This window comes from Haplochromis burtoni, unplaced genomic scaffold (assembly GCF_018398535.1).
Source record: "Haplochromis burtoni strain Fernald_Lab_line unplaced genomic scaffold, NCSU_Asbu1 Contig_182, whole genome shotgun sequence".
Classification (NCBI taxonomy): Eukaryota; Metazoa; Chordata; class Actinopteri; order Cichliformes; family Cichlidae; genus Haplochromis; species Haplochromis burtoni.
Genome location: NW_024582543.1, coordinates 238,484 through 252,978, shown reverse-complemented (window position 1 = coordinate 252,978; position 14,495 = coordinate 238,484). Strand labels below are relative to the sequence as shown.

Here is a 14,495-nt window from a genome sequence, read left to right as displayed (position 1 = left end):
ATATATTATTTTGATTAAATAAACAGTGAGCCCAAAGCTTTCTTGGAGGGGTTGCCAATTTATTTTTCATTTTATTTTTGCGTGCATGCAGGAAAACCCAGTAAATGTTGCACAATATCTAAAAATACAGAGCAAAGCTGGTATGAGATGTTTTAAACTGGCCACTGCCAGCCAGAGATTAAGAAACAGAGCACCTATTTCTTTTTTGACAGCTTATTTGCTTGTTAAATATTTTTCCAAGAACTGCCTTGAAAAGCTGCTAAGAAATGCAGTTTGGCATCACTATCCTCATTGTGAATTGTATCAACCACATGGTTTAACACTGTTCCATACCAACGTCACCTCATTACCTGGCTCATCAACACTGCAGGAAGATCCTTCCTCATCGTTGCTATTCTGCAAAACCCCACAGTCATTTAGTTTATCACATCATCACTTAATAACTTCTCTTTGCACAATAAGAAATGCACTGCCCTGTGAGTAATAACGTACTTTTATGATGGTTGTTAAAGGTTGAATAGTATCTCACGCAAACTAACAAAGAGTGTTGGATTTGTGTTGCAGAGGCGTGTACTGAAATGAAAAATGATTAATATTTTCTTTTTGTTCTTCCGCTTCATTATTCAACCCTATAAAAAAGAAAACTTCCTGGTGATCATGTGTATCATGTAATCTGAATCAGAGGAGATGACAGACATTAACAGAAAGCCATAGTATCGTGTTCCTAGTGTCACAATAGATACAGTAAATAAAAAGGCTGGAATTCCACTGAATATTGCATCGCTCATTGTTTAATTTAAACCCATTGTTCTCCAAGGTACTTTTTCTTTCACAGCTTGTGAAATCAGTTTGGCATTCTGCACATTTCTTCTTCCTTCAACCTCACAATTTGTGACGCGATCAAGCTCATCTCTTCATTGTAGATCACAATACGGGGTTTTTTCCGTTTGTCGTTCATGTATAACCAGAAACAATAAATATTTGTATTTGCAGCTTTGCAAGCGAGGACACCAATCACCAAACCAATCACCAAACAAACGCTGGAAAACAGTACAGTCTTGTAATACAGTCTCGTGAAATTTGAATGGATATTTGAAATTTGAATCTCAGAAGATAAAGCCAGTAGCAAATATAGTTTAATTTCAGGGGTGGGATACGTGGAAGCTGCTTCTCTGAGGAATATGGATTGAAGTTGACAAACAAACATAGATTTAATACACATATTACCTTTGTGTCTGTCTCTATTACTCTGTGTGTTTCTGTGCACACTTGCTAGAATCCTTTTGTCTTCAGAGATGCCTGAATACTTCATGACACAGATTCAAAAAGGTGCTCAGACATTTTGGTCCATATGGGCATGATAGCATCACACAGTTACTGTAGATTTGATGGTTGTGAATTAAATCACCTGTTCTAGTACATCAAAGGTGCTTCACTGGATTGAGATCTAATGACGGTGGAGTCAGTTTGAGTAAAGTGAACTCATTGTCATGCTCAGAAAATCAATTTGAGATTATTTGAGGGTTTTTTTTCTTTTCTGCTGAATGAAGCCATCAAAAGCTACACTGTGGTCATATGGGGATGGACACGGCTAGCAACAATATATAGGCTCTGGCATTGCTAAATTGGTACTGAGGGGTTCAGAGCGTGCTATTAAAATACCCCCTACATGATTACACCACTGCCAGCAGCCTGTGCTTTCATCTTGTTTATATCCAATTCTGACCCTGCAATTCAAATGTTTCAGCAGAAATCGAGACTCTTGAGATGAAGGGAGCCTGTCAACAGTAATGGCACACTCAAAGTCAATTAAATTAACTTCTTTCCTCGTCGTGACGCTCTGTATGAACGTCAGCAGGCGTGTGTAATGAAGTGGCCAGTGTGTTTATTGTGACCTACTTCAGAACTCTTATCTATATGAGATAGAAAGTTTCAGAATTACTCACTGATATAAACACAATATAAACAAGTACAGTCACACCCATTTGAATCGCATATTAAACCGCTGTGCTATAAATGTAAATACTGACTGTAAAGTACCTGCATTTGTGTTTGGGTCAGTTATTAACTGGAGCAACACAGAACTGCAGTTCAAAGAGGTGAAGTGATGCCGGGGCTGACAGAAATCCTTTTCTGCTGTAATTTATAGATTTTTTTATTTTTAAATCAAGCATTTGAAATGGTAAATAATAATGAACACACACTCTTTGAATGCAGGCTCGTTACACTACAACGTTTGTCTTTGTTTAAAAACAGGAAACACACGTGAGACAACCGACATGCCATTTGTCTTTTAGTTTCACAAGACGCGTCGAAACTTCAATAACGGAGTTCCTGAAATGTTCCCTGAATATTAGGATTTTGTTCAGGCTGAAATCAGGTCAAGCAGCTAAGTTTTCAATTCCAAGAAGAAAAGTCAAAAATGGGTAAAATGTATTTTATGACACAGCCTTGCTTTAACCTTGCTTTAAAAAATGGTTACAAAGATGTTTTATTATAGCCCTGATGACCCTAAACTGCTTTGGTGGAAAGAAAAACAAAGGGGGGTGAACCAGATTCAGAAAGACAAACGTAAAAAGGGTTAATGTGGTTTAACCATTAGGACGATCTGATAAAGGTGGCGAGTTAAGATAAGATTTCATGCATGCTGAACTACCAAAGCAAGTGTGACGATTTATTGTCTCTAGTTCCCAGTTTCCTTATCATGTTTATAATGACGGTGAGTATAAAGCACCAGCGGAATTACTAACTGAACTAAGAGGCATTGTTCAATCTAACAAAATAATTTTAGATAAAAGGGATCATTAAAAATGAAAGTGCTGCACCTTTAATGTTGCACTGATTGTGCAGCCTTGTTGCTAAAATCTAAAAGCAGAATCAAGTCTAATACAAAACACATCGAAACTTACTACTCAACCCTGTGGTGAAATCGGATTTCTTGCTAAACCTTGAAGTTAGTTAACAACATCTCAGTCGTTGCTTTTTATTTCTGCTTTTTTACTTCCTTCAAAGTCTGATTTGGACACGGCTGCAAGTGAAATCCTTCAGCTAATGTTGCGAAAAACAGAGGTTTCCTCACAGAAAGAAGGAAAAATAAAGTTTTTTTTTATCACCGGCAGACAGTCTGAACGAAAACATGAATCATATTTCTTAATGTTTAAGGTCTTAGACACATCCAAAGATTTGCATGCACTGTCAGTCACTAATCTCAGTTCATTAACAGTGATTTGTTTTGATGTGCAGGAAATGTTCTTATTTCGAGTCAAGCTTTGCATTACCACATTAAAGCAAGCATTAAACTGTCTCGTAACAAAAATATAGAGTCACCAGGCTCTTTGTGAGGTACACCTGATCAACTGCTCATCGATGCAACTCATTTAGGTATGCAAAAATGGTCAAGATCACCTGCTGACCGTTGAAATGGGTAAGAATGGTGATTTAAGTGAGTTGGAATGTGGCTGCTTCAAGTTGAAGCAACAGGAGATTCTCATCATGGACGTGCGGCCGACGAATCTGTCACATCAGTATGGACCCAAATCTCTGAGGAGTGTTTTAGCTGCTTTAGCTGTCAGACAGATGGCCTCACATTTGACTCTAGAGTACAGAGAGTCAAGAGTTCATGCCCCGGTGGACGGGGCTGTGGCTCCCCACACCCGCTAACAGATCATTACATGTAGAAAAACAAGCGCGTTCATGCTCACAGGTGTACACACGGGTGCTCACACACACAAACTACACCCTTTTTGGCTCCTACCTTAAAGCACACTGTGCACTGTCGATCTTACGTGCTGCACAATAATGTTTAACATTTAGTATTTACTGTTATATTCCCATAGATCATCATGATGTTGTTTATTCTATTGCTCTAGTCTTCTTCTGCTTGTTTTCTTTTTTTCTCAACAGGTGATCCAGGAAAAGAAAAAGAGGGGGGAGAGGGGGGAAAGGGGGGGAGAAAAAAAAGAGTTCATGCTTGACTCAGTAACTGCAAGATGTCCAGGTCACTCCACCGCCGTGCTTCACATTGCACCATGCACTATGGCCAAACGTCTCCTCGTTGGTCTCACCCGTCTAAACGACGTTGTTTCACAAGTCTTGTTGTTGGTTCAGATGCAACTTTGCAAACCTAAGCTGTGCTGACATGTTCTTTGTAGAGAGAAGAGGCTTTCTCCCTGAAAGCCTTCCAAAGAAATCACACATGTCCAGTCTAATTGTCCTGCCATGAACTTTAAAAGTTAACTGAGAGTCTGAAGCGTAGTCCTTGATCACTGATATCTTTCCTCCTTGGTATTTCATTAACACACACCTGAATGCTCCAGATCAACAAACTGCTAAAACTTTATAGACATGCTCATCGTTGTTGATGATTAGGTAAATGACTGCATTTAATTAGCATCACCTGACTAATACTTACCTTCTTATGGAAACAGTAAGGTTGTCATTAGTTTTTCCACCCTCTGCTTCTGCACTTTGACTTATGTCTGTTAAATAAATAAAATAATGGCACAATATAACAAGGCATGTGTTGCTGTTCATCTGAAGTTGTGTGTACCTTACTTAGTATCTCGTAAGGATGTTTTTTTTGTTTTTGTTTTATTAATATTATGCCCTGAAATGTAAAACCTTAGACTCAAAAGAGGATGTACTTCTTCTTTGACATGACTGCAAGCCCAATTTCCCAACTTTTCAAGTGAAGTCCCGCCGTCTTTTTTAGATAAAAAATGAAATAAAAAAATAAAACCCCAGCGTGGCAAAGATACCCACACTGTGAAATGTCCTTCTTGAAGACAACGATGGCAAAAATGGTGCAGAAGTGAAGTTGTTTTGCAGCTTGAAAACTTACCTGATGTTTAATTTTTGCACCTCAATTTTTAAAAAATATTTCAAAAACAAAGGTCAAATTATTTTGTTGCATGGATGATCAGTCTGCTTGCAGTTCACAAATCACTTCCAGGATAAACACAGTAAACATGCAAAGGATGACCTGAAACACAATGAAAGGAAAAAAGATGGTTTTCTTCACACGCATAATGAATCCAGTCTCAACAAGTGAATATTTGTAGCTGACCTAAAATAAAAACCAAATGATTTATTTCCTTGTTCAATCAGACATTTTTAGGACGGCCTATGTTGTGAAGACATGAAGTATAAAAACATGTGCGATTAGTTCCAGCTAGGCCAGCTTCTAATGTAATCCTGCAGTCTATCAGCAGAAATACGAAGTCTATTAATAAATGAAAGGTGTTTTTCATCATCGACTGTCACGACTTGTGTTTTCAGCTAATCTTTGAGCTTAACGAGAACAAGTATGGTTTTCTTGTGACTACGTGCACATAGTTATTGTTATCCAGGTTAATGGTCTTCTCTCAGACTTGTTCCTTGTGTTATTATCCCCTGGGTCACAGGTTGCCTTGACAAATAACACAAAGCCAGTGTATATACAAAAGCTACAGGAATCTCCACCCAAACACAGATAAACCGGTACAAGGTAAAATTATGGTTCGCTGCATTTCCTCATTGCTCAAGCATGTCTAACAAATACAACCTATTACTTATTTACTTGTTCGTCTCTGGCTAAAGCCTTCAGTTAGTAAAGCATTAATGCGAACTGCCCAGAAGGAAAGAATGGTAAAAAAAACACAATTACTGATTTTTATGCTTAGTTTTCAATGAAGATTTTCATTTTTTATCAATAAAAAAAAAATCTGCCCCAAGTTTCACAGGAAGTTTGTATTGTAATGCTGCGCGTCGCTAACTACATCAATAAATGAAACAAAAAGACAGACCCCGTAAATGCTTTAAAGCCTTTTATAAGAACTGCCTAAATGAGGCAACACTGCCAACCCAGCACAGTCTAACTTTTATTTATGAAAAGAAATAAGAAGAAAAAAGAAAGTTAGTGTGCTTGTCTCTGATGGCCAAAGCTGAAAGTGATAAATGAAAACCAAAACGTGCAAGGTTCATACAGTGGGGCAAAAAAGTATTTAGTCAGCCACCGATTGTGCAAGTTCCCCCACTTAAAATGATGACAGAGGTCAGTAATTTGCACCAGAGGTACACTTCAACTGTGAGAGACAGAATGTGAAAAAAAAATCCATGAATTCACATGGTAGGATTTGTAAAGAATTTATTCGTAAATTAGGGTGGAAATAAGATTATTTTGGTCAACGCCTCTTCACTTTACGGAAAATCTCTGGCTCTTCACTTGACTCCTTTATAGAAGTCTGTTGCCTGTTGAACTTTACGTCTTCTGTAAGAAGCTTTTCTGTCCCCCACTCGTTACCTGTATGAATGGCACCTGTTTGAACTCATCATCTGTATAAAAGACACCTGTCCACAGCCTCAAACAGTCAGACTCCAAACTCCGCCATGGCCAAGACCAAAGAGCTTTCGAAGGACACCAGGAAAAGTATTGTAGACCTGCACCAGACTGGGAAGAGTGAATCTACAATAGGCAAGCAGCTTGGTGTGAAAAAATCAACTGTGGGAGCAATCATCAGGAAAATGGAAGACATACAAGACCACTGATAATCTCCCTCGATCTGGGGCTCCACGCAAGATCTCATCCCGTGGGGTCAAAATGATCATGAGAACGGTGAGCAAAGATCCCAGAACCACACGGGGGGACCTGGTGAATGACCTGCAGAGAGCTGGGACCAAAGTAACAAAGGTCACCATCAGTAACACACTACAACGGCAGGGAATCAAATCCCCAGTGCCAGACGTGTCCCGCTGCTGAAGCCAGTGCATGTCCAGGCCCGTCTGAAGTTTGCCAGAGAGCACATGGATGATACAGCAGAGGATTGGGAGAATGTCATGTGGTCAGATGAAACCAAAGTAGAACTTTTTGGTATAAACTCAACTCGTCGTGTTTGGAGGAAGAAGAATACTGAGTTGCATCCCAAGAACACCATACCTACTGTGAAGCATGGGGGTGGAAACATCATGCTATGGGGCTGTTTTTCTGCCAAGGGGACAGGACGACTGATCCGTGTTAAGGACAGAATGAATGGGGCCATGTATCGTGAGATTTTGAGCCAAAACCTCCTTCCATCAGTGAGAACTTTGAAGATGAAACGAGGCTGGGTCTTCCAACATGACAATGATCCAAAACACACCGCCCGGGCAACAAAGGAGTGGCTCCGATAAGAAGCATTTGAAAGTCCTGGAGTGGCCTAGCCAGTCTCCAGACCTCAACCCCATAGAAAATCTGTGGCGGGAGTTGAAAGTCCGTGTTGCTCGGCGACAGCCCCAAAACATCACTGCTCTCGAGAAGATCTGCATGGAGGAATGGGCCAAAATACCAGCTACTGTGTGTGCAAACCTGGTAAAGACCTATAGTAAACGTTTGACCTCTGTTATTGCCAACAAAGGTTATGTTACAAAGTATTGAGTTGTATTTTTGTTATTGACCAAATACTTATTTTCCACCCTGATTTACGAATAAATTCTTTACAAATCCTACCATGTGGATTCATGGATTTTTTCACATTCTGTCTCTCACAGTTGAAGTGTACCTCTGGTGCAAATTACTGACCTCTGTCATCATTTTAAGTGGGGGGACTTGCACAATCGGTGGCTGACTAAATACTTTTTTGCCCCACTGTATCTACATACAGGCCATTTTTTGCATAGCATTCCCTCTCCTATCTCCTTTAATTTATTTAAATTATTTCCATTGTTTGGGATGCAGCAGGTCTGTGTTGAGCAGAATGAAATATAAAGTGCAGAAAAGCCAAATGCAACGTGCTCAGATAAGACTGCAAAGTCAGCTCAGGAGATTAATGTGAATAAAAAACATCATTATGTTTGATGACAGAAAGCATTTAAATAATAAAAAAAAGAAGATAAATAATTTTATTTAAATCCCTAAATGAAATTACAAATATTAATATTTTTTTTTCTCTGCTGTTGCCATGATGACAACCACCCGAAGTGGTACGCATGCCAAAATATTTATATTGTTTCCCAAAAATTATTGTCAGTCCTATCAGTTGACCAGAAGCAGTAACTGATGAGATAAAAACAAAGCATTTCCTTCAACACATATAGAAGGAACAAGGAAGAGCTCTTTACTGACGGTATCTGTACCTGCTCTATCTATGGGGGCGAGGCCTCTGGCCTCCCACAGAGTATAAAAAGGGTGAAAATGTGAGAGACAGCATCACTACCACCAGCTTTCAAAGAGCATCTGAAGCCCTGAGAGAGCATCTGAAACCTTCACAGGTAACAAAATGTTTTTTCTTTCTTAGATATTTTTATGTGACACCAAATTTAAAAAATAATAATAAAAAAAAAGTTTTTTGTTACTTTGTTTGTTTGTTGTTGTGTTTTTAACTGGATTCTGATTAAATGTTTGTTTCAGAAATGCATTTTTCTGTCCTGCTTATGCTGGGCATCTGCCTGGTGCCCGCTGAGCTTAAACCAGCAAGTAAGTCTTCACGCTGCTGTTTTGTCACTAATATTCATTCTCACCTGATAGTTTTTTTCCCCCAGTCATGTCATAAGATTGTTAATTTTCTTTGTCTGCAGAAGAATATCTTGGCAGTCCTTTTCTTCAGCGATCTTTTGAAGAAGCAAGGAAAATTGTGGATGATGCATACAAGTACTCCAGAGAAGAGTGAGTTAATCTCATAGGCTTTCTTTTAAAGTAACCCACATACCTACGCAGTAAAATGCTTTTCAACTGGTTTTTAAGCCAGTAGTAATGCCATAATTTATCAGTTTGGGAAAAAAAAGAAGAAGAAGAAATGCCCCTTTTTCTCCAACTGTGTGACTTTTTTCCCTCCAGGAGTCTGAGACGAGTCCGCAGGGATGTGGTGAGTCCTCACGATGCTCTTCGTCTCCTGAAGCAACCCCGAGGTGACACACGCTCTGCGGTGAGATCTGCGGACTACATGGCGCAAACCATCCGTCTTGTGCAGGAGAAAGTGCATCATGTGCACAAGCGCTCACTCAATGCAACAGGTTAGACATGCAGCGCCCACACAAAGGCAACACACACAATCTTTGCGGCAACTTTTACTGAATCTTTAGTGTTTCATGATGCAAGACTCAATTCTCTCTTAATATAATTAACTATTAGACTTGTGAAGGTGACAAAGTTGCACTCACTTAACTGTTTCTGTCACATTTTCCAGATTTGCTCAAACCCGAAGATCTGCAAAAACTTGCTGAAATAACTGGATGTGCCGCTCGAGTCAAAGCTCCGCAGTGCGTCACCACACCGAACCTCATCAAGTACCGCACAATCACCAGCGTGTGCAACAACCTGTAAGAGAAACTTTCTACTTTAACCTCTGTAGCACTTCTTTTATGCATATGCAACAACGCACACCATTGTGCATTTCAAACATAAAATATAAAACCATTCTCATTTTCGACAAGAAAAATACTGCATTATTCATCATGTAGCCTATTTTAATTTTTTGATTTCATGGATAATAATGTGTTGCTGGGGATAGGGGGTGGGTGGGTAATTTATGTCATAATTCCTAGAAAAAATGAAAAGATTTTGTGTGGAATCAGTTGATTTTGAGACCAACTAGAGTCTAAATTCAAAGGAAATCCTTACGCAATACACCTAAAAATTTGAGACCTTCTATAGCAAAAGATGTGTACACTTCCCTTGGAGTTTCTCAAGTGGTGTTTCCAAACATGGGTGTTTCTTGTTTACTTTTAGAAAGAACCCACGTCTCGGTGCTTCCAACACCCCCTTCACCCGTTGGCTGCCTGCTGAGTATGACGACGGCATCTCCGAACCCAAAGGATGGAACAGGACCCGGAAATTCAACAACTTCTTGCTCCCACTGGTAGGACGCACACATATCAGACTTTAATTTTAAATTTGATGGATGTATTTACTAGTTTTTATACCAGAATTGTGCATTCTTACTTTCTTTACTCTCAGGTGCGACAGGTGTCCAACAACATCCTAAGCACAGGAGACGCAGGCATAAGCAATGATTCCGTGTACTCTCACATGGTGACCTTGTTTGGCCAGTGGAACGACCATGATCTCACCTTCACACCCTTCTCACCCAGCATCCGTTCCTTTAGCAACGGGGTGAACTGTGACGAGAGCTGTGAGCACACCGAGCCATGCATTCCCATCCCGGTTAGTGTCTGACGCACGAAACCAAACAGTGGCATGTTGTTTTCGGTATCCATGACCAGCAGTTTTTTTCACCCATGTTTTCTTGTCTATGAACAGCTTCCTCCCGGCGACTCTCGCTTATCCTTCTCTCAGTGCATCCCTGCGTTCAGATCCGCCCCGGCTTGCGGCACAGGATACAGTGCCTTAAATTTTGGTGGTGAGACAAACAGGAGAGAGCAGGTCAACGCGCTGACAGCCTTCCTCGATCTCAGCCAGGTGTATGGCTCTGAAGATAAGCTCGCTCTAACTCTTCGCAATCTCACTGACGATGGCGGCCTGTTGCGAGTAAACACAGAGTTCAGAGACAACGGGCGTGAGCTGCTGCCCTTCCACAGTCTCCAGGTGCAAATGTGCGCTACTCGCAAAAGAGTCACCAACGATACAAACGCCAGGGAGATTCCTTGTTTCATTGCAGGTTAGTAATTTCTCAAGCAATCATTAAAGGAACTGCACTTAGTTGCACTTTGGTTTTATTTTTTAATGCCAGAAGTGGCTGCTCAGTTATTACTAATCCATTAAACTGCTCTAAATGTACAGTCTAAGCAGGAGATGAACAGTATTGATGTTTGTTTTCTTTCTGTTCATAAGGTGATGCCCGTGTGGATGAAAACATCGGTCTGACCTCCCTTCACACGTTGTTTTTGCGTGAGCATAACCGCCTTGCTCGTGCACTGAAGAGGATAAACCCTCACTGGGACAGCGAGACGCTCTACCAAGAGGCCCGCAAGATCATGGGTGCTTACACACAGGTAGCTAAACTTCAGAATCAGCTTTTATATTCGCCAACATTTGCTCATATTTACTCAAATTAAAGCTCTCCGTCTCTCTCAGTTGTTTGTGTTCAGAGACTATCTGCCGCACATCGTTGGCACCAATGCAATGCGCAGACAGCTTGGCCGCTACCCCGGCTATAATCCCGCCGTTGACCCCAGCATCTCCAACGTCTTTGCAACCGCAGCTTACCGCTTCGCCCACTTAGCTGTTCAGCCAATTATGTTCCGCCTGGATACAAACTTCCGGGATCACCCTCAGTTCCCTAGTGTACCCTTGTTTAAAGCCTTCTTCACACCCTGGAGAATCGCTTTCGAGGGTGAGTTGCATGAAGAAAACTTGTGTTGAATTTTCTTTTTATCCTCTGTCTTAAACTGTCAGCCTAATCTTTTTCTCTTTTATTTCCAGGTGGAATTGACCCTCTGCTGCGTGGTTTGTTTGGCAGTCCCGCTAAACTAAACACCCAGGATCACATGATGGTGACCGCTCTGAGAGACAAGCTGTTCCAGTTTGTACAGCATATATCCTTGGACCTCGGTTCTCTCAACATGCAGCGGGCACGTGACCACGGCATCCCTGGTACATCCCTTATTCACTTTTAGGTTTTTCTTTCTAGAATTTCATCATCTCAGAATTGTTCTCATCTGTGCTAACTTTATGTATTTTTCTCCTTAAGGCTACAACGCCTGGCGGAGGTTCTGTGGTCTGTCTCAGCCCAAGAATCAAGAAGAGCTGGGTAGGGTGCTGAACAACAACAACCTGGCCCGCAAGCTGCTGGAGCTCTATGGAACCCCCGACAACATTGATGTTTGGCTCGGAGGCGTTGCAGAGCCATTTGCCGAGGGTGGTCGTGTCGGGCCTCTGTTTGCTTGCCTCATCGCAACCCAGTTCCAAAGGATTCGCCAGGGTGACAGGTCTGTATGGGTATGGATGCTTGCAAAACAGTGTTGGATGTGGAGTTTAGAGTTATGGCGTTTATAATTTATACATCATGTCTGAAAACAGAAAATCTGAAACTTTGCTAATGCATGTTTATTTATATTATTTTTATTGACATCAGTATATCATTTAAGATATAGATTCTGTTGACACTAATCTCTTCCTTCCTCCACTTGGTGAAAAATTCTCAGGCTGTGGTACGAGAACCCAGGTGTCTTCACCCAACAACAGAAAGCAGCTCTGTCTCGTGTGACACTGTCCTCTATTATCTGTGAAAACACTGGGATTCAATCTGTCACCCGTGATGTCTTCAGTGTCACGTCAGCACGCAACCGGCTCACGGCATGCACAGCGGCGCCTCGTCTGAATCTGGACGCTTGGCGGGAGAGACGCTGCGGCTTAGGTGAGACAGCACTAGAACAAACACTCAGCACCAAAATCACACTGATTTTTCACCCACGGTAGTTTAATGCAACTATTTTACATCTTCTGTCAAATTTTAAATAACGAATGTGGTGTTTGATCTTTCAGGCAACTGTTTTCCACTCAATGAAGCAGACGTGAGTATTCATCACTAACTAATTGCTAGTCACAATATAAAAGCACAACACCTATTTACATATCTTGTGGCTCAGATGGGAAGGTCATTTAATCCCTTCTTCCACTGAACTGCATGTCAAAGTGTGCTTAGGCAAGATACTGAAGTCCACATTCATACTGAGTGTGCACCTAAGCACGCTTTTGGCTTTATCTCCACTCACTCACACCCCGATCCGTCCATGCAGTGTCCATACTGTGTCAGTGAGGTTAAAGGTCCTTAGATAAAGAAAAAAGCCCTTGTATGATTGAATGAATGAGGCTTGAGAAAGCATTTTTAGTGCTCAAATTGAGTAGAAAGTGTAATGAAAGTATCTATTTGCTTCACATCTTGCTAAAGCTGGTACACAAAAACTTAAAAACCATTTATTGTTTACTAATTTGTGCATTTTTTTAATTAAAATTTGGAAATTTCTTTTTATATAGGTTCTGAACGGGGTGCAAAGTCAGGACCTGCAGGGCAATGAGGTCATCGAAGACCTCCAGGACGATGGGGTCGTTGAAGACCTGAAGGCCAATGAGGTCACAGACGACCTGCGACTCAATGGGGTCACAGACGACCTGCGACTCAATGGGGTCACAGACGACGTGCAAGGCAATGAGGTACATATCTCCCCTTATCTTACTGTGCTGCTGTCAGATCATTATTTTCCATCCAATTAACAATACTAAATGTTTTCTAAATAGCTCAAAATATTGAAATAATATAAAATCTAATATCCTACAGACCCAAGACAAAACAGCTGTTTACTGTAGCAGACATGAAGTTAGAAATTTGTTCCCATTTCTAACCTAAGTGCTTAGTTTTGACCTTGAGGGTGAAAATGTCTCCCAAATAATGTGAGAGGTGGAATTGTGAAAAATTAAAAGTCTGCAATATTTAATGTGTTTACAATATTCTGAAGTGATTTACATTTTTGTTTCTCTTTAGTTCCAGTAGCGCTACAATGGCCCCAGAGACCCACCTTGACCTCCATCATTCTTGCCTGAATGAGTACATCCATATCCAGAGAGAATCACTTGTTCCCATTAGCTCATGTACAACAAACAAACCCACTGGAGTGCACAGACAGCCCTTTCTACATGCATTATCCCTGGTGTCTATGGGTTTAGCTTCATCAGTGCAGAAAGTGTAGGCCAAGCTGCTGCTGTACATTTTGAAGGTCTATCAGGGTGTTCAGCGTTGGTCATTGAGAGACATGGCACTTAACTAAAAAGTCTGCTCTTCACTGTCTGACACACTGAACTTCACACTGTCTGTCTGTCTTTGGATCTGTTATCATTACTCTGCACTTTGCTTTACGTTAATCAGGTCGTAAATATTGAGCATTATTGTGGAGGACATACTGCTTTTTTTCTGTATGGCTAGGTTAGGGCACATTGTACAACTACATTTTATATTATTGTGAGAGATTAACATATTATTTGAATTTTAGCAATCAGCTGTATGAGTGTGATATGTGATTTCAGCAGATATGTTCAACTCTGTTACAGTATGCAGTTTATCGTACCAAAATTAATATTTTATCAGATTTGATGATGGGATTTACTAGTGCTATTACGAAGATTTTATGCACAGATGAGATGTAAGCATACCTTGAAAATGTTATATATTTTGCTTTATCTGCTTTTCATGGACTTGTCTATTTTATGTTGCATTTTGCATTCAATAAAAAAAAACCTGAGCTGCAATAAACAGTGTGCTCTTTGTGTCTCCAACTGTTGGCTCCAGCAACAGCCTAATTATTTATTGTGTGAAGTATAAATTCTCAAGACAGTTTACTTAATTATTATTCCTCCGGGTTTCACACGATGTTTTTTCCTCAGTGTTTTAAATCAACTCAGCATGTTTACTGCTCACAAGTAAAGATGAAGTATTACAGTAACACAAAATCTTAATGCAAACTATTAAATCGGAGCCAAATAAATAAAGTCAAGCCAGGATACCTGCCTACTGGAGCTGGTTCTTTGTGGATATACACAACTTAATTCAGCAATTCGGCATATATTTCACATTAGAAAAATCACACCACCA

At 40.5% G+C, this 14,495-nt stretch overlaps 1 protein-coding gene across 1 annotated transcript; it reads left to right on the top strand.

Annotated features, from left to right (window-relative positions):
• Positions 1-8,137: 8,137 nt before the first annotated feature.
• On the top strand, positions 8,138-14,152 carry mpx (myeloid-specific peroxidase). The gene is made up of 16 exons (XM_005934603.2): positions 8,138-8,223; positions 8,363-8,428; positions 8,530-8,617; positions 8,789-8,964; positions 9,138-9,270; positions 9,680-9,809; positions 9,908-10,114; positions 10,211-10,568; positions 10,742-10,902; positions 10,985-11,243; positions 11,333-11,503; positions 11,601-11,838; positions 12,055-12,266; positions 12,395-12,423; positions 12,887-13,063; positions 13,392-14,152. Exons 2-16 carry the CDS (start codon positions 8,365-8,367, stop codon positions 13,398-13,400), a joined length of 2,412 nt encoding a protein of 803 aa, XP_005934665.1. The 5' UTR covers positions 8,138-8,223; positions 8,363-8,364; the 3' UTR covers positions 13,401-14,152.
• The last annotated feature ends 343 nt before the right edge of the window (positions 14,153-14,495 follow it).

Coding starts and splice junctions, on each gene's coding strand:
- mpx (XM_005934603.2), top strand. CDS start 8,365: ATGCATTTTTCTGTCCTGCTTATGCTGGGCATCTGCCTGGTGCCCGCT. Junction 10,903..10,984: donor TCATGGGTGCTTACACACAG/GTAGCTAAACTT, acceptor CGTCTCTCTCAG/TTGTTTGTGTTCAGAGACTA. Junction 11,244..11,332: donor CTGGAGAATCGCTTTCGAGG/GTGAGTTGCATG, acceptor TTTTATTTCCAG/GTGGAATTGACCCTCTGCTG.